Here is a 23,498-nt window from a genome sequence, read left to right on the forward strand (position 1 = left end):
ACTTCCCCTTCTCATGGAACAGAAACCAGGTGACCTCACTGCGGGGGGGGGGACTGCAGAGTGCAGCACTGCTTTGGCCTTTTTGTAAAAAAAAAAAAAAACCAAACCAAAAACCTAATGAAGCTGTGTTAAATCTTGGTATCTTCTGTACATTTGGTTACTCTGATTTTTTTTTTTTAACGTTATATATTAAAACTAAATACCCTTTCATTATTTTCTTCCTCCTGGAAAGCTGTCTATACCTCGCCATGGATTTGAGGGATATTATTTAAAAATGCTCTTTTATCCAGCTCTTCTTAATCATCATTTCAGTAGCGAGTCAAGGTGGGGGGGTGCTTGAGCGCAGACACAAGGGAGGTGGGAGAAGGCTCAAGGGAGGGGGAGATTCCAGGTGCAAAACTCACCTTGTGTTTATAACCAAGATTGGAATTGGGGCTTTAATAACTTACAGCTGTGCAGGAACAGTCAAATCCTGCAATTAAATCTAGTTCTGCAAAGTAGAGAGAAATTAGGTGATAGGCATTAATTTGACACTTATGAAGCTTTACAAAGTGCTCCAGGGTGCTGTTTGGGTTGCTAAATTCATGTAAATGGTTTAAATCTCTGCCTGGCAAAGCAATGTAGGTGGTTTTAGTAATTAATTTTAAAATAAGCTTTGGGAGGTTTTTAATACTCCGTGTGGGAGGTGGGGGAACGGGGTGCCAGGGATGTGGCTGTCAGGTCAGCAAGAGGGACCGAGGAAGTGTTTCTCTCGGGCCAGTTCAGCGCGGGACCATTCAGCCTTCAATCCTAAACACCAACAGCCCTGAACTGCCCATCGTCGGTCGGGGGGGTGAGACCAAAAGCAAGGAATAATAGACCAAAACCTCTTACCCAGCCCCTGGTGAATATTTTCCACTGCCTCGTGCATCCTTAAAATAGGTATTTCTTTTCCATGCGTTAAGGCAAAAAATATACCTGACGCTTGGGTATGCTCAGTCCCCAGATGTTTCAAAGCCTTTTTTTTTTCCTCCTTGCTAATTTTAAATGTTCTCAATATTGGCAGTGAAATCCTTCATTTACCTAAATTAGACTTGCCTTGCGTTTAATTGGATTATTAGCATGAACGCTGACTAGAATTAAAAAAGCTGGAATGTGCATTTGGGGACCACTTGCCGTCTGTTCGACGGCGTCTTTGCTGAGGATGATTTAAAACTTCCCTGTTGCAGCTGCCTTTGGCTTCCAGGGGGCAGGTTCCATTTCAAGTCGCCGTAGGAGGATTGCTAAAGCCTTGGCTTTTTAACAGCTTCCGGGAAATACCTTATGCCGAGTAAAAGTAGCGATCGATAAACTTAATTGGAGGTACGTGCTGAAAAATGACTGTTTGAAGGTCAAGTCTGCTGTTCTACGTTCAGGGAGAAAAAGCAGTTAGTTGAGCTGCGTTATTCTTGAGGCTCAGTCGCGTGCGCTAAGAAGATCTTAAAATGTTGATTCACTTCCATTCCGCATCGCTGCATTCTTTGTTGCAGTAGAGCAATAATACTTAATTTTATTATTTTTTTGGTAGTAATATAACTTTGTACTCAAGTTTTATGTTCGGTTACCCAGCAGTTAAAGATGCCCCTGATGATTTGCTAGAGAGACCTTGGTGCTAAGGCTTCGTGTGTGTACGTAAAATGGGGAAACTCCCCCGATAGTGCAGGCAGACTACAAATGCTTGGGTTGATGACTTCTTTTAAAAGAAAAAAAAAACAACAACCCCCAAACCAAAAACCCAGCCCAGACCAGAAGCACAAAGAGCACTTTTTTAATCTGTTTACGCAGGCGAGGGCGTGGGATGCTCTGGTCGCGCTCACGGCGCAGGAGCAGGAGGGGGATGCCCTCGGTCCTTGGCTGGGGCTGCGCGGATGAGCCGGCGCGTGGGGCTCCTGCGGGTCCTCCGAAGTTCAAATCCCGAAATAAAGTGATGTTTTCCTCCTGAATAATGTTTCTTTAGCGATAGGCAGAATGTGCGTTAATTGTAATTTCCTTCGCATGCGATCAGCTTCTGCAATCAAGTGTTGTCCTGTAACTTGTATTTTCGTGCACTGGAGGGGAGCAGAGGGGCCGGGGCGGCGGGTGGCGGGGGGACACAGACGCCAGCAGCCTTAGGAGCAGTGACCCTTCTGTAGGTGAGAGCAGAGCCCTGCTCCCCGTGGCCCTGCTGCATCCGTTTTGGGGAAAGAATACTACTTACGGAATGTGACCCCCCCCCGCCCTCCACAGAGAACAGATCGCGGAGCCTGCTGAAGCTGGGGGAGAGGAGCAAGAAACCAGTGCGAGTAGGAACCAATAAAATAAAAATATATACCTAAAACCCCCCAAAAACCCCACCTATGTGTGTGCGGAACGAGCAGGGGCTGCTCTTGGCCTGTCGCTTGGCAGGCGAACGCAGCGGGAGCCAGACGGACGCACCCGCCACAGGCCGAGCCTGACTCAACGCTCCGAAACGTGAGTCTGCTGGAAGTGTCGGGGTTTTTGTACAGCAGCCACGGGCAGCCCCCGCCCCGGTGAGGCACCCAACGGCACCGAAGCAACACAGGCTTCTACGGATCCCACCTGACCAAGGGGAAACCAGGGAGAGGATAAAGATACGGGGGGTCCATTTGCCGCTTTAAGGAAATCTGGTCCCATTCTTGTGTCTTGCCCTATCCGTGTCCCTTCATACAGCAGTTCAGAACTTGATCCTTTTCCTTTTTTTTTTTTTTTTTTTTTAATTGAGTTTCGTTGTGGATGACCAGTAATGTTTTGAAAGCGACGATTGTTGTTGCGCGGTGATCCAGTGTGTAAGTGTGGCTTCAGAAAGCATTTGGGGTAAACCTGGCAATTCACGCGGAGCGGAAATTGTTTCCGAAGGCGGTTGTTGCAGCCTTCCCTGCTGTTGGAGAATCCTCTGCGAGCAGATCCTTCTCCCGTGCTGGCTCTTACTGCCTGTTGTTGGGAATAATAATAAAAAAACCTTCACTTACTGAATATATGGTTTGTGATCTCAGGGCAAAGATGCTTTTGGGGATGACGTGACTCGGAGCCGATTGTTGGAGTTTTACTTCCTCCTCAAAGCTTTGGAATGAAAACCAGCACGTTTTAGTATGGTAAAATAAAAGCAGAGAAGACCCCTTTGTTCTCCCAGGCGTAGCTCGTGTTGCCAGCCCTGGAGCACGTTTCGAAGAGCAAACGGGCAGATTTATGTGAGTGATCAGTGTCACGCAGATAACTCATGTAACGAAGAGCCGGCACGTGCTGACTTTGCTTCTGTATTTCAGGTCCTTGACGAAGACCTCGCAGCAGTTCACAGCTGCTGGCTCCAGCGCATCCTCCCAGCCAAAAGCAAAGGGAGGTGGTGGAAGCAGGGAGCCGACTTGCAACGCTGCCGAACTCCTGGGGCTCCGACGCTGCCGAAATTCCTCTAGAAATTGCAGCTCATGAAGAAGAAACAATTGCTGGATCCCTCATTCGGCTCTAACTACGTATTTTGTGTGTAACGCACCCGTCGAACTGTGAGGTGCCCAAGAAGGGCCCTGGGAGCTGCTGCTGGGTGGGTGCGTGCGGTGAGGGCAAGGGATGGTCCGCAGGCGTCCGTGCGCTCTCATGGGGAATATCCGAATCCCGGCGCTGCCGGAGCCAGCTCGGCGCTGGGCGGTGAGGAGCGGCGGAAGAGGCCGGTGTCAGCGCCGGAGAGCTGCCAGCAGACGTTTTGATCGGCTCGGAGGGAAACTCCCAAGTTCAGAGGCTTTTTGCTGGGTTTTGGCAGTGATTTATAGTTCAGAGGCAGGACTCTAGAAGTAGCCCCACGCAATAACTGCGTCTCCGACCTTGAGGACTGTTAGTAAATCCGCAATCCCTTCAAAATGATTTATTTGGTACTGCTTAGCGCTAAACTTTTAAATCAGAATGCTTAGCGGTGTTAAATGAGAAGCTCATTACCTCCTTTCAGCTGCATTAATAACTGTAATCTCTTTAATGGAAGCAACTTTGTCAGACAGGATTTACCTTCCCCCAAAAACCTTCTCGATTGGCATTAAATGTACTTCTGCCCTTCAGTTCTTCCCAGGTTAATGGCGAGCTGATGAAGGAGTGGCTTTGCCGGCAGCGGGTGTCGGGTCGGCCGGCGGCTCGGGGACAGCCCGCTGGGGACAAGGTGAAGGCTGCCCCCGACTCCTCAGCCTTCCCCGGGCTTGGAAGCCTCGGGAAGTTTATCCAAAACGGGTCAGGCTTGTCGGCCTCCTCTCCCTGGGCTCCCGGTTGGGGTTCGTCTCCATCTGACAGTTCAGCGCCTCGGGCAGGACGCCGGGTACCTTGTCTCTCCGGCTCTTAAGGGAGCACAAGGAGCGTGCTGTTTGTCTTCTCCCAGCTGAGGGTGGGATTTATCAGCGAGTACCTTGTATTTTTTGCTTCGTTAGTATTCGGTTTGATCTCTGTTCCTTACCAAAGAGCTGCTCTTGTATCTAAGATTTCTTTTCGTGGTTAACAACTAAAGAGCAGCAGCAGCGACAACAAAAGAATATGCAGTTTATCATTAAATTTTCCATTCAAGGATTTTCCTTTCATCTCGAAGTTCCCTTACAGTTTCCTACCTCTCGTATTTCTAACATGTATTCATTTTGTTGTCTTTATCCCCTTTTTTTCACATTACAATACACTGGCTTTTTAATTGCTGCTTTTATTTCTGCGTGCCGTTGCAGGGGTTTCCAGCCAGCCTTGGCTTTTCCGACTGCAGCGTCCCTGTTGTGGTTGCAGCTTCTTGACGCTGAATAAACCCTGAACTCCCCGCTTTTGCTCCGATGTTTATCGCATTTCTCCTACTCGACAATTCCATTCCTAGGGTTGACTTTGGGGAAATGGACCTTTTTGAAGCGACAATCTGGTTTTGAGTGAATTTGGAGAGAGCGAGACTACGAGGAAGCCAAAAGTCTAAAACCTATCAATATTGAACATTTTCCTGCTCTCGGCTTTTCCCAGTGCGGCCACAAACCGAGTGCGGTGGTGACGGCGGGGACGTCGTACACGTTTTGCAGACCCCCCTGATTTTACTTCTTGCGGCAGCGGAGATTTTTCTGCTGGATAATTTGGTTGCCCTCTCGTTATCTGGTGCCACTGATAACGCTGCCTCGAACTCTCAGACCATTCCTGCTCCACCGCCGGAAAGTTTGGAAAAGGTTTAAGGGGAACTGGATAAAATACGATTACACTTACCAGCTGACAGCTCTTGATAAGAGCCCAAACGCTGCTCCCCGCTTGGTTTGTTTGCCCCAGTAAAGTTTTCTGCCTTGCGATGTGGCGCTTCATCTTACGAAGCCGAAGAAGTGGTTTGTTCTGGGGGGGGAAGGAGCAGCTCGGGCGAGAAATCAGGACCCTCTTCAGTGCCTTTTGTCCTTCCTGTGTTCAATAAACAATCCTGGGTGCTGCGAAGGGTCGTTTGTGTTGCTCAGCAAGTGGGAAAGGCGGTGGGGAGAGGGGTCGAGAGGGAATCCATTCGGGTGACTGGCAGCAACCGGGATAACGCAGGGGTAGAGGCCGGTGCTGCGGCAGGGAACGCGCTGCGCTGGCAGGGGACACGAATCGCCTGGTGGCCTGCGAATTCTGCAAGGAAAGGGTAAAACAAACGCTTTTTGGCTGCTCGGATGGGTCAAGCAGCCTCCGGCACCTGTCCCAGCCCCCCCCCGCCTCGCTGCCCCTCTCTATATTTACCCAGGGGGAACTCTCCAAGAATGGAAGTGGTAAGATAAAACCCCTCAGGGGCTAAAATTAGCCCCAGCGCCCCGGCCCTTCTCCCCGCGGTGGCATTTCAGCTGTGAGCTTGACAGCCTGCGTCGTTCCGGCCACGCAGAGCGGACGGCCATCCCCGGCACGGCAGGAGCCTCGCTCTTTCTCTCCTTTTTTTGGGTTTAAACCGAGGAAGAACTCGCCATGGGACCGCCCTGGCTGTGAGCATCCCCTGCCTCCCAAGGTAAGGCGGCAGCAGAATGGTGCCCAGGCAGCGCCGGGCCACTGGAGGTAACTGGGCAACCAGCGGTAGAAGCGTCAGTGTGTTCTGTCACCTCTAGCTCCCCTCACGACCTCGTTTTTGGGGGGTGTCTGCAGACGCAGATCTAGACGATCCCGTTGAAGATGTCCCTGCTCATTGCAGGGGGGTTGGAAGGAGATGACCTTTAAAGGCCCCCTCCGACCCGAACTATTCTGTGATTCTATAATTGTCTGGTTCTATGCGCGGCTTCCTCCAGCTCCAGAGGTGACAGCGCTGGTTTGGGCTCTTCTGGCTGAGGAACATCAGCGAGCTCCCCGTGTGAGTGCTTACGCTGCCAAAGTAGCCTTTGGAGACGCTTATTTATGCGTTCAGAAATGTTACAGCTGGTCTTTCACTTTTCCAGACCATTTCCCTTGGGAATATAACGGGGGCCTTCTTTTTGAATCCAATCTGCGATAACCCCCCCGCCCCGTTAGCCACGGAGGTGTGGGGTTGCCAAAGCTCCAGAGCTCGTTACCAGCGTGTCTAATGAATAACAGCAACGGTAGAATTTCACGTATTTCTATACAAATTCTCCAGGTCAGCGGAACAGGTGGAAGCGCGGCAGAGCTCAGCCCTCGCTCGCTGCCATCAGACTTGCCCTACTTAACCGAGACGCGGCGGTGGCCTCGCGCGGGGGGTTCCTCCGCGCTTGCACGAGACGGATGTGGGACGAGCCTCCCGTGGCTGCCCCGTTACCCTCGGGCTCGTTTGCAGAAAGAGGGTAATTGCTCCGTGCAGCTCCTTGCCTCCTCCAAGGGAGGATCGCAGGAACCGCTGGGGCAGACCCAGCTCTGCCGCTGCCGCCTTTCCCCGAGGAAATCCGAGATGCGACGGGGCGAGAAATTCCTCTGCCCTTCCCCGTCGGGCCATCGCATTCCTCACCCTGCTGCCTTTTGGCCAAGGCGAGGCCAGATCCTGCACCGAGCACCCCCAAACCTGTCGGGGCTCAGTCCCGGCTCCGGTGTGACCAGCTCAGCATCCCCTCGCCTTCCTCCCACCACCCCGTGCCCCCCGCTAGAAAAACCCCAGCTCCTTCTTGCAGCCGCGCTCCTCGGGCTCGAGCGGGCAGGAGAGAGGAGAGGGTTTGCTGAATTCCAGCGCCGACGTTGTTTTGGGAAGGGCGATGCTCAAAGTCCTTCATCAAACCAGTCACCTTCCCATTCACTTCATCTCCTGTTTTGAAACCCAATCCCTTTAAAAAGCGGCGGGGTGTAAAAGCCCCGCCATGCTGCCAGCTCCTAAATTAAAACTCCTCTGAGTTTTCCGTGGGCCCCAAAATACTTGGAAGAGCAGGTGCTGGTGAGGCTTCCCCCAGAAGCCTTGGCTGGTCCGAAGCAGAGTGGATTCCTGCTATTTCCTGACATGGTCTTCACTCAGCAGCTCCTGCAACGAACAGCTGGATGGGGTGACTTCCGCGGGTTTTGGGAAAATGGGTGGCATCATCCAGCAGTGGGGTGTGGAGTCCCTCTGAGAGCCCATGGCCACCCCGGACCCTTCCCAAGCTCAAGGGGTGGGTATCCCCTGAGTAGTCCCACCCTGGGTGAGCCATACAGCCTTAAAGAATTTAAAAATATAAAGTAAAAGCCTGTGAGCTCCCCCGTGCAGCGTTTGAACTCCAACACCATTTTCAGTTATCTCAGCACGTTCTTGATCACCACACTTTAAGGGAAGATGGCCCATGGGCTGGTGGATTTCCTCACCCACGGCGTCAGGGTGATAGGCATGTCAGCAGCATCATAACCTAATATTTGCCTTTTTTTTTGAGAATCTTTTTTACATTGCATATATCTAAAAGAAATAATAATAATAAAAAGATGGTGTGGGTGTCATGGGGCTGGTTCTAACCCAGTGGTGGTGATGTTTTTGTTGTCCCATAGATCTTTGACTTTGCCTTTTACGATGAAAAAGGTACATGGGAGAGAGACAAAAAAAAAATGAGCCTAATGGATATCACTAAAATGTTCTCCATGCTCCAGCCCAGAGAAGATGAAGAAGACAACGGAGAAAGCGAGGAGCTGAACCGAGCAGTATCCGAGGACAATTACCAAACCCTCGATAACCTCTTGTCCCAAGACAGGTACAAGAGGTTCATCAACCGCAGGAGCGGCTGGGGGGTACCCAGCACCCCCCTGCGCCTGGCTGCCACCTGGGGCCGCGTCAGGAGCCTGAAGGTCCTCTTGGCCCACGGGGCGGAGGTGGACAGCCTGGACGTGAAGGCTCAAACCCCGCTCTTCATGGCGGTCAGCAACGGCCACCGGGAGTGCGTGAAGGTCCTTCTGGACGCGGGGGCCAGCCCCGTCGGCAGCATCTACAACAACTGCTCACCGCTGCTCATCGCCGCCAGGGATGGCAACGTGGACATCCTGCGGCAGCTCCTGGACCACGGGGCAGAAACCAACGTTCAAGCCAGGCTGCCCGAGTGGGCTGCCAACTCGGTGGCTTGTTCCGGTCCCCTCTACCTTGCTGCCGTGTACGGGCATCTGGAGTGCTTCAAGACGCTGTTGCTTTACGGGGCCGACCCCAACTATAACTGCACGGAGGAGAGGATCATTGCCCAGATCAAGGAGCCCAAGACTCTCCTGGAAACCTGCCTGAGGCACGGCTGCCGGAGCGACTTCGTCAAGCTGCTCATTGACTTTGGAGCCAACGTCTACTTGCCCAACCTCATGGTGGGCGAGACGCAACCCCGCAGTGAGGGCCTGGAGCTGCTGCTGCAGGCGAGAGGTAATTTGTGTGTTTGGCCCCGGGGCTGGAAACGAGCACTAATTGTCCTCATTTGGGTGCAAGTTGCTTCAGATTCCCCTTCCCTTTACCTCTGCTTCCCCACAGCCTTACCCAGGCTGTCCTACAGGCTTCGACTCCCTCCGCAGCGTCACTGCAGCGCGTGGGTCTCTCTAGTCTTAAACTCTCCGATGTTACCGCTATTTCACTCTGAACTCTGAATCCTCCCTCTCCCCCAGTGATTGCTGTGTTCAGGGCAAAAAAAACAAGTCTCCAACACCAAACACATCAAGAGAAGGACATCACGAGGTTATGGAGAATAGGTCCACCACCAGTAATAAGATCTGATGGCTTGGATACACGTTACCACAGGAAACTCCTAAAACAAATTGCTGGGATTTGGGGGAGAGGTCACGGGAGGGCTTGTTTCTCATAAATATCCACCAAACATCCCCAGTTTCCAGCGCTGGCTGCAGCTGGAGGAAGGCCACCTTGGTTTGGGTCTGGGGTGCGACTCGACGCAGCCACCACGTGCATTTACGTGGGTGTCTCGCTTTTGGACTCACCAACAGCGTCTGCGTCTCATGGATATTTCCAGACGCTTGCTAAAGAAGCTGCTCTCAGTGAGGGCCCTCAGTGCTGGTCTGGAGCACACGGGGATTTCCGCAGCCCGGTTTTTCCACTTAATGTAAATCTGTTGGGTTAAAGGCTGCTTTTTGCCGTTCCTCTCCTTTCTGCTGCTCAACTTTGGCTCTCCCGTACTGCCTACGTCCAGAAAAACCGCACTTGTTTCCGTATGACGGTGGAAGAGTTCGTCTCCATACACCCAGCTCCCGTGAAACCCTAGTAAAGACATTGAGTTCTGGTCTATCGTTGTCCCTTCGCGTAGGATAACGCCCGGGTCGGAGGCGGTTGTGTGTCTTGAAGGTGACCATCTCATTTTTCCTCCCTCTCCTTCCACAGCTCATCCCAAATCCTTGATGTCTCAGTCCCGGCTGGTGATGAGACGCCTCCTGAAGCAGGCTGGTCGCCCGCACGCCCTCGGCGAGCTGGAGATCCCGACCGTCCTGGTGAACTACCTCCAACACCAGCCATGACCATCCGCCACCAGAGATACCTGCCCCGAGCACGCACCCAGCGCCCAAATTAAAACAGCTCTGACACTTGCGCGCTGTGAAACCACCGTCAATTTGTGGTCGCAAAGTCATTTTTGCTTATGAGGCGTCTCCAAAAAGCGGTGCCCATGCGGAAAGATGGGAAGGGAGAAAACAGAGGAGACCTCGGCTCCAGCTCTGCATCAGGGCGATGGTAGAACAGGATCGGATGTAGCTGGGTTTGGCTTTAAGCCCTTCTAACTGAAGGATTCTACACTTTTAATTGATGCCGGTTGGAAAAGGGGCTGGGAAAAGGCGCGGAGGCCAAGGAGCAAGGGCTGCTTTCGCCTCCTCCCCTCTGGACGCGCAGGAAGGATGGAGGCACCACCTGGCTTCGTGCCCACGGGCTTCCCCACAGCGCGGCCTCGGCTGCCTCTAAACCCGCTTTCCTGGAGCCCTTTCCAAGTGCCTCCTCCCTTCGGCAGCCCGGCGAGGGCTCCGGAACACCTGGCCGTGCATGCCCAGCCTGTGGCCACCGAGTCACCATCCCCGGGCCACTCCTGGTCCCCGGGACAAGGGGGTGCAAAGCCCGGCAGGGGCTGGGATGTGTATCCAGAGGTCAGAGTCCCCAGACTCTCATTTCCTCGCCCCAGCTCTGCCTTTAACCATCATCTTCCTCACCTCAGAAGTGGTTCATGTTATGGCCGAGGGGCCTCTTGTGGTTGGGCAGGGTCTTTTTTTTTATTTAATTAAAAATGTTGCTACCATTCTTATTAAACTAGTTTGACCCTTTTGGTGAAATACCCTTTTATCGGATGAGCCCGACGGTGCAGCTGGAACAGTTTTGAAGGGATGGACGGAAACGCTGCAGCCGGGGAGCTTCAGGCTGAGCCTGGAGCGGGCCATCCTGCCCTCAGCGGGTCCCTCCATCTCTCCTGACCAGTGACGGGGACAACTGGTGGCGGCTGGAGAAGCCTTGCTGGCTCTTCCCGCAGCCAGGAGCCGAGGGACGCTGGTGCACGGCTGCCGGCGATGCTCTGGACCACTTTTGGGACGCAGCAGAACGTGTCCCCTGCGGTTCAGTCCATCCCACCCCAATCGCGTCTCAAACGCAAGCACTGTCAGGGCAGAGGCTTGTGGCCTTCAGGAGCTCCGAGGGTTGCTCTCTGCAAAACATGGGTGCCTTTCTTGCCTTGTTTATAGGCTTCTTTCAAATGTTGTGGCATCTATTAATCAGTATCTATTAATTAGGCTGTGGGGCATCTCCCGAGGGGAGCATTAGGGCTTCGAATCAGCCTGGACAATGTGCTGGGAATTGCTCTGTGGGGAATGCCGGCGCCGTGGCTGAGAAACGGGGCTGGTGGATCGAATGGGTCTCGCTCCTCCCCAGCCCACCCGGAGCAGCCTCTTCTCGGGGGGAGGCGATTAACGCCGGGAGGAGCCAGGGCAGCAGGAGGGTGGGTGCCCTTGACCTCCACGGCAGCGATGCTGGAGCTGGGGCATGCTGGTTTATGTGGGGCGTGCTGGTTTAGCTGTGTCGGGGCACTAAACCCCTGCTAGAAACCTGATGATTTCAATCTGAAATGCTCCAATGTGCCGGGAAGCTTGATTTGTGGGGGACTTGGTAAAGTGACAACAAATGCAGACCATATCTAGTCAGCCAGAGCAGCACAAGGTCTTCCTCCAAAGGGCCCAGGGTTGGCTCGTGCCTGGTTTCTGGCCGGAATGTCCCCAGAATAACCTGTCCAACCTGGAGCCCCCCGGCTCGGTGGGGCTGGGGGCACCCTGCCCAGGGAGGATTGAAAAAATCACATTTGGGGAGGAATGACCCTAAACAAGTGACTCTGCCCGGCTGCTCCTCCCTTCTTTCCCTTGTTTAAGGCGTTTCCTTGAATTTCTGCCCCGCGGGGGCTCCATTCGCATCGGGGGATGCTCCACCCACGAGGGGCATGGCAGGCTCTGCCAGTGGCAGGGACAGGAGCGATGCTCGGCTCCACGGACACACGTTTCCTTAAGCCCCTGAAAATCGCCGGCTCAGCTGGCCCAGTGGAGCATGGACCCAACCCGTGACGCGGCCAGCGAGCCATGCTGGCACTCGTATTTCTAATTGGTGTGGCAGATTGTTAAAAACCCAGCATGCTGTGACCTGTTGGCCTCCATGTGTCCTCAGGTGCCACCAAACAGCACAACAAAGGCAGGACGTGCAGGACCCTGCATTAACACGCAGCCCTGAAGCCTGGGCTTGGTGCCCCTCATGAGGTTCAACAAGGAGAAGTGCTGAAGTTCTGGGGTCCCCCGAAGAAGGGAGACACGGACATGCCAGAGGGAGCCCATGGAGATGATGAAGGGTGTGGAGCACCTCCCTGGGAGCCAAGGCTGAGGCAGCTGGGCTGGTGCAGCCCGGAGCCGAGAAGGCTGAGGATGATGTCATCAGTGACGATGGGGACAGAGGATGGAGCCAAGCTCTGCCCCATGGTGCCCAGCGGCAACGGGCACAGCCTCCACCACGGGAGGTCACTCTGGTGGTGACCGAGCCCCGGCTGTCCCGGGAAGGGGTGGAACCTCCGTCCCTGGAGATACTCAACCGGCCTGGACACGGCTCTGGGCCACGGGCCCGAGGTGGCCCTGCTGGACCAGGGCTTGGACCAGGTGGCCTCCAGCGGCCCCTTCCCGCCGCAGCCCGGCGGTGGCCGAGGGGGGCTCCCCCGGGGGGGCGCGTGTCGGCCCTGTCACACCCGCGTGTGCCCCGGGGGACTCCGGGGTCGCCAAAACTGGGCGGGGGGGGGGGGGTCGGGGGCACGCGCCCTGCCGCGCCTCCCCGGCGTCACGCATCCGCCGGTCCCGCGTCACACCCCCGCCTGACGTCACACCCTCCGCGCCAACCGTCACCGCCGAGGCCACGCCGAGGCCACGCCCCCTCCGCACCAGACCCCGCCCCCTCCGCCACGAGGCCCCGCCCCCCGGCGCCGGCCGGACCCGCTGCCCTGGCGGCCACTCGCCCCGGGCTGCGCTGGCCCGGGCGGGCCGGGCCGCTCCCCCTGTCCCCGCCCCGCGCAGCCGGTGAGTGCGGGGGAGCGGGGCCGGGCGGCGGCGGGGGAGGCCGCCCCGGGCGCGGGCTGCGGCGGGGCCGCCCTCCGCCATGGCCGGCGCCGCGTCCCGCGGCTGGGGGAGCCCGGCGGGGGGGCGGCGGGAGGGACGGGCTGCGCTGGCCAACGCCGGCCCCGGCCGCGGCTCCGCGGGGGGCGGCCCCTTCGCGGGGGCTCCGCTCCCCCGGCACCGTCCCGCCCGGCCCGGCCCCGTCCCCGGCGGATCGGAACGTGCCCTCGGCGCCGGGGCCGGGCGGGGGAGCGGCGGCCCTGCCTCGTCGTGCCGCGTTTTCTTTGTAAAAACCCTCGTTCCTCATTTGCTGCCCGCGGTGGGTTTATCCCGGAGCGTCGCTGAGGACCGTGTGGTCGCAGCAGCGGCTGTTGGCGGCGGGCGGAGTCACGGGGGGGTTCGGGGGTAAACGACCTTAGAGACCCCCCGGTCGCGGTGCGGCCCTGGGCAGGGACCCCCCGCCGGGCCCGGTCGGCCCGAGCCCCGTCCCACCTGGCCGGGCGCGGCGCCGGGGCCGGGGCCGGGGCGGAGCCGCAGCGAGATCGTTGTCCCGTGGGGTTCCTGCCGTCGCGTCTCTGTCCCAGCCCCGTGTCTCGGGGGTCCGTGGACGCCGGGGGCGGGACGGGCTGTCCCCGGCCGGTGTCGCCGGGTGTCTGCCCGGCGGCCCCCGAGGAGCCGGCGGGCTCCCGAGGGCCGGGGGCGAGCGGGGCTGCGTGGGGTGTGGGGCGGCCGGGGCCGTGCGGGGGGTCCCCGTCGGGGATGGGGCAGTGCTGAGGCTGGGGGAGAAACGCAATCCCCGCCGGCGGGGCCGGGGCCGGCTGCGGGAGCCGGAGGCCATCGCTGGGTGGGTTTGTCATTGCGGGTCTCTGGGTGAAGGCTGCGGAAACCTTCCCCGGCCCCTCGGCAGCGAGAGCCAGGCCTCGGGCACCGCAGCTCGGCAGCGCCGTGCGGGGTTTATTGCAGTTACTTTCTCCAGCCTCTGCCAAAGGAACGTGATTATTCCAGTTCTCCTGTCCCCGACATCAGTCCAGGGTCACACGTCAAACCGCCGCCCGGCTTCTGGGATAATCTGATCAGGGCGGTTCACAGGGATGGCTTTAATGCCCAGGACAGATGATTTTGCAAACAACTGAAATCTCCTAAAAACAAATATAAAAACTCTAGTAAACGGCTTTCTCCCTGGACACGTGCTCAGTGCACGGGCTGCGTCCTGGCTTGGCTCCCCGTCCAAAGGCTCCCTGTATGTCGGCGCTGGGTCTGGGGGGCTGCGGTGGGGTTCGGGGGGTGCCGGTCCCTCTCCCCGCCGCAGCAGCCGGGGTTTCCCCGCCCGAAGGTGGCTGGTCACCGAACCCCATTGCCCCGGGGGCAAACGGCTGGGAAGCCAAAGGGGCTGGAGCGAGGTGTTTCGGGGCCGGACCTGCCTGTCCCCAGGATGCTGCCGAACAGAGACAGGAGCTTTTGCTGCGCTCGGGAACGGGTCGGTTGAAGCATCACGACGTTCTCATGCCCGGCTGTCAGGAGCGGAGGGAGCCGAGCGGCTGCCGGAGGCTTTTGCAGCTCCAGTTCCAGCTGGGGACAAAGCTCTTGGCTTCGTGACGCCTCCGCCTCGGGCTCTGCGCCCTCCGCTGCCGTCTCCTCACCTCTCTGCCCTTTTCTTTGCTTTAGATCGCCTGCCAAGATGCTTCGGTCTCCGCGGCCAGAGGAGGACTGTGCTCCCAAAGGCGTTGTTTCCAGCTAGATGCAGCCGAACGGCCTGGCCGCCATGGAGAGGGGCTGCCCGGAGGAGCCCGCCCGCAGCGGGTGGCCGTCGGTGGCCTGCGGGCAGCGGGAGGGAAGCGAGCGTCGGCGGGAGGAGACCGGGGACCGGCTGCCCGAGGGGGGCGATGCCTCTGTGGGGGCTGCAGAGCCACCGCAGGCTCAGCCGCCCCCCGGCAAGCTGAAGAAAACGGCTTTCAAACTGTTTGGGGGGAAGAGGAGCATCTGCACGCTGCCCAGTTTGTTTGGCGGCAGGAGCAAAGGGCAGGGGAAAGCGGGCTCTAAGAAGGGCCTCAGTAAATGCCGGACCCACGAGGGGCTCAGCGGAGCTGCCGGCGAGAAGGGCGGCGAGGCGCCAGCGGAGAGCCCTTGGGAGGGGAGCGGGGACTCGCGTCCCGGCCCTTTGCCCAGCTCCCAAAGCGCTCCCTCGGCCGTCGACGCCGGCGCCAGGTTGGATGTCGGCCGTCGGGACAGCTGTGAAGCCGGGGGCGCGGAGGGCTGCGAGAAAAAGCCCAGCGGAGAGAAGTCGTCCTTGCCGCGAGCCAAAAAAGGGCTGAGAGGGTTTTTGAACAGCATCCGTCGCCACCGGAAGAGCAAGGCTGCCGAGTGTGAGCCGGCGGAGCTGCGCGAGTGGAGCGGGGATGCGGAGGAGGCCGGCAAAGCCGCTGGTGCGGGAGCGGAGAGCCGAGGGGCCGCAGAGGGAAGGGGACCGGGCCCTGTCCCTGCTGCCGCAGCCAGCCCGGGGGGCACGGGGGGGGACGGCTCGGCCGGCCCCGCTGCCGGCTGCGGGGAGGCTGCCCAGCCTGGCTGTCCCGCGGCCGGAGACGGCAGCTCTGAGGGTGACACGGTGGTGATGCCGGGGAAGAGGGACGTTCTGGACACGAAATCGGAGGCGGAGGCTGATGCCGGCGCAGAGTTTGACCCTGGCAACCTGCTGCTGGGCTTTCACCCGGACTTGGTGGACACCGACCCTCCCTGCCTGCACTCTGGGGACCTGCTGAGCCTCATCCTGGGAGACGTCACCTCCCTGAAGAGCTTCGACTCGCTGACGGGGTGCGGAGACGACATCGCGGAGCCGGACATGGCCGAGAGCAGCATCTCTGTGGAGCGCAGCAGAGACGCCGCGAAGCGGAGCTCCTGCCTGGTGACCTACCAGGGCGGTGGGGAGGAGATGGCCGTGCCGGAGGAGGCGGAGGAGTTCCTGCACCAGATCTGGAGCAGCCACGCGTCCGGGGACGGGAGCTACGGAGCCCAGGTGTCGAGCAGCAGTTTGGAGACACAGGCGTCGCGCGAGGCGGATGCCCCCCCGTACCTGGGGGACGCGATGGACGGCGTTGACCTCCTGACGCCGCAGAGCGACCAGCAAGAGTCCGCCCCCAATAGCGACGAGGGTTATTACGACTCCACCACGCCGGGGCCGGAGGACGAAGGCGGAGACGGGCTCGGTGAGATGAAGAAGGAGCGTCTTCCCAGAGACAGTTACAGCGGCGATGCACTGTACGAGTTTGACGCGCTGACGAGTCCCTCGCACGGGGAGGAATCCCTGTTTGAGAGCAAAGTCTCTCGGCCGGGGATCGTCAGCTACTTCTTGGACTTCTGCCTGCCTGGGGAGAGGAGCCTGATCCAGATGCTGGATGAGAAAAGGGGGCTGATGGAGACGGAGGAAGAGCGGCTGGCGGCCATTCAGAAAGAGCTGCTGTACTGGGAGCTGCAGAGGGAGCCGGCCTGGAAAGGCCGTGATGTTCCCAGCACAGAGAAGTGTCCGCGGGACAAGCAGTGCGTGGAATGTCAAACCAGAGCAGGCGGCTCGATTGGCAAGAACCAGAGCGGCCTTGGTAGCGAGCCGGTGGCCTCGCTCGCCCCAAACAGGGGTGTGAATAGTGGGGTGTCGGTGTCCAGAGTCGAAAACCCAGAGTGGAGGGATTTTCCCGGGACTCTGTGTCCAGAAAACTGCTCCAGCAGCCAAAAAGGCCACGGAAGTTGCCTTATTGAGGTCACGAAGAACAAGGCGGGGTTCGATTTGGAGCCGGACTGTGGGTTGTTTGGGGGCTCCGTCCCTGTGCAAGCGGGGCTGTTCCCCGGGTACCGGCTGCCGGAGGCAGAGCGTGGCGGCGGAGCAGAGACCGGCACCGGCGAGCCCCGGGTGGGCAGCGAGCGCGAGCCCGAGCATGCCGTGAGCTTCTCGCAGGCGCTGGTGGAGTTTGCCAGCAGCGGGACTCTCTTCTCCAGCCTCTCGGAAAGCCTGGGGAGCTCCGGCTCTGGCTCGTCCTTCCCCCAGAGCCTGCCTGCCCTGCCCACCATGGTCACCTTCGACATCGTGGACGTGGAGCAGGAAGGGGAAGGGGAGTGCGAGCGGCACCCCGAGATGAACGCCGGCGAGGACATTGCCGAGGCCTTTGAGGACGGCTACGGGCGGAAAGAGTCGCTGGCGGAATGCGAGGAGGGAATGTCCCCGGGGCACCCGCCGGGCTCCTTCCCGAGCTGCGACTGGGGCGTTGCCAGCCTGCCCCGCCACCTGCGCCTCCACGGGCTGAGCCCCGCCATGCCGGCCCCGCTCTCCGTCGGCCGCAGGAGCCGCTCGCTGGACACGGAGAGCCTGGAGCTGGAGCTCGCCCACGCGCAGGCGGCCGAGAGCGGCCCCCAGCCGGGCCGGCCGCGGGCGCAGCGGGAGGGCGGCAGGAGGGACTCGGGCGGAGCGAGGAGAAGCCGGAGCCAGGAGGAGGAGGAGGGCGAGCTGGCGGCGGCCGACGGCGGGTTGAGCTGGCCGGGCTGGCGGCACCTCCAGCACGACGCCGAGGCGGCTGCCGGGGCCCTGGAGCGCTGGGGACTGGCTCCGGCCGCTGCCGTGGAGAGGGCCTGGGAGCCGTCGGAGCAGCCGGGCGCCGCGTGTCCCGTCCCGTCCCTGTCCCGCAGCGTGGCCGGAGAGACTGCGGGCAGGCGGCCCCCGGAGCCGGAGCCGGGCCGGCGCCCGCTCAGGCCCTGCCATTTACCTCTGCAGAGCGAGGCCCGGCGGCCGCGGGAGGTGGCCGGTCCCTGCCGGCCCCGCAGAGAAGCCGCTGCCAAGAAGCTGCCGCCCTTGTTCCCCCCGGGAGGAGCCGAGCCCCAGGTGCCCCCCGGCTTTCATTTCGCCTGCTCCCCGGAGAAGGGCGCCCCGTGCAAACCCGTCGGTGTCGCCCAGGGCATCCCGCAGCGTCCCGAGGGCAGCGCCCGCGCCGGAGAGAGCCCGGAGCGCTGCGGGGAGCCCCTGAAGGGCAGGGCCAGCCCCGGCCACGCGCTGCCCGCCGGCTGCGGCAGCACGGCCGGGAGCGTCACCGAGGGCCAGTAGGTGCTCCGGGGAGGGGGTGACGAGGGCTGCGGGGTGCGGGGAGGGGACAATTAGCGCTAACGAGCAGTTTGTGAGGGACCTGAATGTAGAGCTGGGCTGAGGAGGCTCCTCTCCCGCAGCCCCGGGCCCTGCTCTCGCCGCTGCGGATGCTGGGGCGCGTTCGGAGCCGCCTCTGGGATTGGGGCGTTGACGCGAGGCACGTTCTGGTTTTCCAGCGGCAGCCGCCGGGCTCTGGAACGCCGAGCGCAGGAACAGCCCCCGACACCTCACGCTGCTGCGGGGGCAAACGCTGGGAACGGACCCATCGCCAGCGCAGCGGGTTTGGGGTTTCTGCAGGCTGGGAGCCGGGGGGTCCTGGGGACACTGCTGGGGGAAATGGGGGTTTGATTCCTCCTCTCGGTGCAATGTTGCGGTTCAGACTCTCTTGAATGTCGCCCATCTCGGGCTCGGCTTGGGGAGGCTGGGAGGGAGGACACCGGTTATTGCAGAGCGAGGACGGGAGACGAGGCAGCTGAAGGGGGAACTTTGCCGTAACTTTTCTATTTATTCTTTTTTTCCCTTGCCCCAGAAGAAAAGCAGGAGCTTTTGTGTGCGTGCCGGTAACGTTTTCCAGGTCTCGTTTTAATTTGCTCAAAGGTACCGCGCTCGGAGAGATGTGCTGTCGGTGGTGTCCCTTTTGAGAGCAAAGTGTCGGTCCCGTCCGTGTCGTGGTCTGGCCTCCCGGTGCGTAATTCCCAGGTGGAACCTTTCCCGTGCTTTGTCCCACGCTCCAATCCTCTCCCGGGCCACGGGCACACGGACGAGGTCTTGGACAGAAGCTCAATTCCCATCGTGCCCGTAGCTGCAAAGTTGCAGATGCCGTTACTTTCTTCACAAGGAAGTTTTGTGGGTTGTTTTTAGTTGTTTTTGTTTTTTTAAATTATTTTAGAGTAATTTTCTTTGCATAAACTCATACGAGGAAAGTATTCTGTTAATTGGAATACAGGATGTAACGCAGCCTAAATTAGGCTTCACGACTTCTTCCTCCCGACTGGAGGGCACAAAAAGCTGGAGGTCGCTGCAGGTTTTGGGTTTGTTTTTCCTCTTTGAAGGCCGTGGAGGAGGGACAGGAGCGGAGGAGACGGGCTTTGTCTGAGGAGGTCGTACGAGCTCCTGGAAACATCGATCTCGGGCCGCTGGTCCCCGGGGCGTCTCCCCGTCCTCCGTGGTGTCAAACTCGCTGGTCTCGAAAGCAAACCTCCCTGTCCGGGACCGACAAAGCTTCATCCTCCTCCTGTCCGAGCTCCGTGTTCTGATTTTCATTCAGTTTCCGGTGATGGTTTTGTTTCCCCTCGGCCCCGAGTTGCCCCTTTTCTGCTTTTCTTTGCAGCAGAGTTTGTAGCGTGAAACAGGAATCGTCCCGCGCTGGCAATGTCCATCTGTGACGGAGCCGGGAGAGGCAAAGCCAGGCTTCGATGCCCAAGGCTGGACCGATTGATGTGTTTTTCCCTTTCCTGACCAGAGTGCTGAGGCTCGAGTGGACCCGTCTGTGTGTCCGTGGGCTTAAACCTTCATTTTTCGGGATTTTCCCCCCAGTCCTGCTGCAGGGAGTTACCGCAGGGACCCGCCGGGCCACGTTTTTCCCTCCCGTCTTCTTCTGCCCCCGGAGAGGATTTTGTGGGACAAACCCGGCTCCTGATGCCGCATCCGCATCCCGCCGAGATGGAGGGGAGAAGGCGGTCGGCCAGCGAAGGGTCCCCTCGGCCCCGAGGTTGTGAGCGCAGCCTCTCCTCGTCAGCATCTGCTAACGAATCCTGCCTAATTGGAGCAGTCCCCCCCTTGCCGGGTGTGAGGGGAGGGTCAGGTCTCAGCACCGCACGTCTCAGCGCCACTCACAAAACCAAACGCACGGCAAACGCTGCTGGCGGCGCTGGGGACGTTGTCCCGCAGCCGGGCGGTCACTGCGTGGCCCGGGCAGCGGCCCCGCGCCAGCCTTTAGTCACTCTGTTCTTTTTGCCTGGCACCGAAGGCACAGGGCGGGTTGGGGGGGTTTGCGGAGCGTCGTGTTGGGACGTGGGGCCGCCTTTGCCAAAGTCTCGGGGAGGAGCGAAAGCGTCTGGGTGCTCACGTGAATGTTGCGTTGCAAAGGCGCGTCTCTAGGAATAATTCCTTTGGTTGTCGGTCCGTGAGGGAAAGGCTTAGTGAGAAGAGCTTCTGGCCTCGGGAGGGTGACAGCAATACAGCCAGGACTTGATAATCTGACTTTATACCAAAGGTTTCTCCTCTTAATTTGACGCGGCCGAAATGAAGCCCGTATCTCTTGATTCCAAATGAGCTTTCGAAAGGCAGTTTCGGAGCTGATTTGCTGGATTCTTGGCGTATCCTGCCCCATTAACCCAAAGAAATAAGGATTTGCGATGCGCGAGCCCAGCCTGTAGATTGTCCCTGCCCTCGAGAGGTGGGGGGTCGCCGCCTGACACGCGGCTCTTCCTGAAATGCCCGTCCGCCCCGGGATGGACAGGGACAGATCTGCTCCGGGTCTGGAGCAGCCCTTAGTGAAACCCTGCCGAACCCGAGGGGCTCCACTTTGAGAGTGGCGAGGGCGGCTGTCTCTGAGAAAGGGCTTCCCAACCAGAAATGAGTCCTAAAAGTCAGGAAGAGCAGCTTGTCTCGCCACGGTAGTAGGGAAAAACTCCCCTCGAGGAACTCGCCTGGAAACGTCCCTTCCAGGGAAGGTCTTGCCTCAAAGCGCTGAATTCTGGCTGTTAAATTGCGCTGAAAGCGCCGCCGACGGGGTCAGTCTAGCGAGTAATTCTGTGTTGCCTTCTGGGGACTGCGGGGTTTTTTGTTTGTTTTTTATACTCCTAAGAAAATGGTCGATTTTCTCTATTTTTGTATGGTTTTGCCTTTTATATTCACGGGGAACTTTTGTGGACTGTTCTTTTACTCGTGTGTGTTGTCTTTTAGAGCGGTGCAGTTTTCCCTTCCGATGGAGAAAAGGCAACTCTTGAGCTGCTGCCGCTGCCCGGGCACCGCGAGGGACCCGCTGCGCTCCTCGCGCCCTCCTCTCACCACTGCCCCCCTTGTCCCCAGGACCCCCTCCTCGTCCCTAGGGCCACCCACTTGTCCCCGGGGCCACCCCCTCGTCGCCAGGGCCAGCTCCGGCCCCAGCAGCCGCCCGTCACCAGCCCCGGCTCTGGGCACTCACCGTGAGACGTCCTTGTTTCCGTGGCGCTGTGTCACCCGCGGCAGCTGTGATTCCTGTCTCGGAGCTTTGCTTTTCATCTGAATTTGTGGGCGTTGGTGATTTCTCCCTGAAAGGATTGCTGACCCTCTTCTAAACGAGAAAATCCGCAGATTGCGGTTGGGGCTTTCCCTTCTGCGTGCTTAAACGGTTTGATCCAAAACTGGGGCTTTTCCTAAATCCCAGCAGGAGCTGCTGTTGGATGGTGGGTAGGGGTGCCCTTGACACCGGTGACAAACTTTGTGTCCCCTCGGTGCTCCCTGTCGGAGCCGGGAGCTCGGCTCTCGCCCTTGGGCAGGCGGCATCACCCTCAGCGGGGCTGAGGATCGCTCTTGGCGTAACCCTGGGGTCCGCACGGGATTTCCGAGGATTTCTGGGGCTTTCCGGCGCTTTCCACCTCCTCCGTCTCCTGCTCTGCTGCCGGCTGGACGGGAGCCGGGGGAGCCCCAGCCCTGCGCCCCCTCCCCTCGCCAGCACCAGGAGAGCATCATGCTGGGATAACACCGCCTTGAATGTTGGGATGGGGAAGGCAGGGCGAGGTTCTGGGCAGCCAGGACCCGGCGCTGGTTCCTGCGGCTCTTCTTGCTCTTGTTTCTCATTCGGTTGCCTGAATGTGCTGCTTTGGTTGCCCGACTCCGGAGGCGTTTCCCCTGCGGAGTTTGCCACCCTGCGCGGGCCGTAAGGGCTGAAATGACGTCTCTGCGGCTGGACGGCCGCGGTGAGGGATTGAGCGGGCAAGAACAGTGTCAAACAGGGACGTGCAAAAAGGAAATTAAATGCTGAAAAGGTAAAAGATGACAGCCAAAAGCAGATCTTCTCCCCTTCTTTCCCCCCGCCAGTGCCGGCAGAGCTGGGAATTGCCGCTGAGGCGTCCGGCTCTGCATCCATTTCTGTGTCTTTTCATTAAAGAGCTCTTCACCTAAGGGTGCTTTCTTCAATTTCCCTCAAGTGGGTTTGTCCCCGATGGCGGCACGGGTTCGGGCCGGGCCGGTCGCTGGGCGAACATTCCTGGGGCGCTGGGCCCCGCGCCGCCTTCCACATCCCCTCTGCCCCTGGGCTTTGCGGCTCCCTCCTCTCCAGCCGGGGCTGCCGGCGCTTCCTGCCCGCATGGAGCCGTCCTGGGAGCTACGCTTGGCTGAGGGGATACAGTAAAATCTCGAAAAACCTCTCAGTTCTCCAGAAAGAGAAGAATTAGCCCTTGTCCCAGGCGGCCCCGTGCTTCCCCTCTGCCGTCCCAGGTGACCAACTTGTCTGAATTTGGGGTTTTTTTCTTTCTGTTTCTGCTCTCACTGCTACTAGTCCTTCAACTTTTTGATGTATCGATTGTGTTTTCAAATGAATGTTCCTTTCACTGAATTGTACTGAATAAAGTTCAGATTTTTAGAGAACACGGCATTTCTCTTGGGGTTTGCTTTTTTCCTGCTTACGTTGTGCTTGATTTAATCTTTTCCCTCCCCTCCTTGTCTCTTGATTATTTGCAAGGGAAGTGGCTTTTCCAGCGGGAGGAGGCGGCAGAGGAGATGCTGGAGGAGCCCAGCAGCCGCTGCTCCGTAACGCGCTCCTGGGCCAAACCCCGGCCGTGAATGAACCCCCCAACGGCCACCGTTTCGGGCCCCAGCCCCAGGGTCGACTCGTCCCTCTTGGTTCCTCGTCCTCTGCTGTCGCTGGCCCCGAGCGGTGGCCGGGGCTGGGGGGTGCGGGGAGCAGCGCTGTCCCGGCTCTGAGCTGAGGGAGCGTGGCCGGGGGGGTCCGTCCCCGCCAGGTGCCAGCGCCCGCAGGTGCCCGTCCCCCGGCAGCGCCGGGCTGGGGACCCCTCACCCCGTCCTCCCTCCCGCTGCTGCGCTGCAGGGCCGGGAGCGGGGCTGGGGGTGAGCAAGGTGATGCCCCCCCGTCCCTGTCACCGCCGTTCATGGCCCAAAAAAGAAAGGGGAAAAATACAAGAAAGAACGAGATGAAGGGTTTTTATTAATAAAATAGTAATAAATCAGGTTTTGAAGAACACGTGTTGGGGTCTGGCTGGCCGGGCGCTGGGTCGGCTCCGGGGGGGCCTCGGTGCCAGGGAGAGGGGGCCGTTGGCCCAGTCTGCCTTGTGCTGCGCCGGCTTTGGCTCCGTCGGCTTTGGCTCTTCCGGCTCGTGCGACGCTGGCCTGGGCTTCCCGAGCTGGTGCGGCGCTGGCCAGGGCTGGCCGGGGCTGGGCTCTGGGGGCGAGGGGCAGGGGTTGGCCCCGCTTCTGCCCCCGGGGCAGCTCCGCCAGCCCA

The 23,498-nt window shown here is 59.2% G+C and overlaps 2 protein-coding genes across 2 annotated transcripts; both read left to right on the forward strand.

The window, feature by feature from the left end:
• Positions 1–5,881: 5,881 nt before the first annotated feature.
• Positions 5,882–10,600, forward strand: LOC134520777 (ankyrin repeat and SOCS box protein 12-like). The gene is made up of 3 exons (XM_063346577.1): positions 5,882–5,965; positions 7,903–8,749; positions 9,710–10,600. The coding sequence occupies exons 2-3, from the start codon at positions 7,960–7,962 to the stop codon at positions 9,841–9,843; spliced, it is 924 nt and encodes a 307-aa protein (XP_063202647.1). The 5' UTR covers positions 5,882–5,965; positions 7,903–7,959; the 3' UTR covers positions 9,844–10,600.
• Positions 10,601–12,811: 2,211 nt separating this feature from the next.
• Positions 12,812–20,018, forward strand: LOC134520823 (APC membrane recruitment protein 1-like). Its single transcript, XM_063346667.1, has 2 exons — positions 12,812–12,900; positions 14,602–20,018. The coding sequence occupies exon 2, from the start codon at positions 14,675–14,677 to the stop codon at positions 18,014–18,016; it is 3,342 nt and encodes a 1,113-aa protein (XP_063202737.1). The 5' UTR covers positions 12,812–12,900; positions 14,602–14,674; the 3' UTR covers positions 18,017–20,018.
• Positions 20,019–23,498: the final 3,480 nt, after the last annotated feature.

The sequence above is a fragment of the Chroicocephalus ridibundus genome, chromosome 9, assembly GCF_963924245.1.
Source record: "Chroicocephalus ridibundus chromosome 9, bChrRid1.1, whole genome shotgun sequence".
NCBI classification, from domain to species: Eukaryota; Metazoa; Chordata; class Aves; order Charadriiformes; family Laridae; genus Chroicocephalus; species Chroicocephalus ridibundus.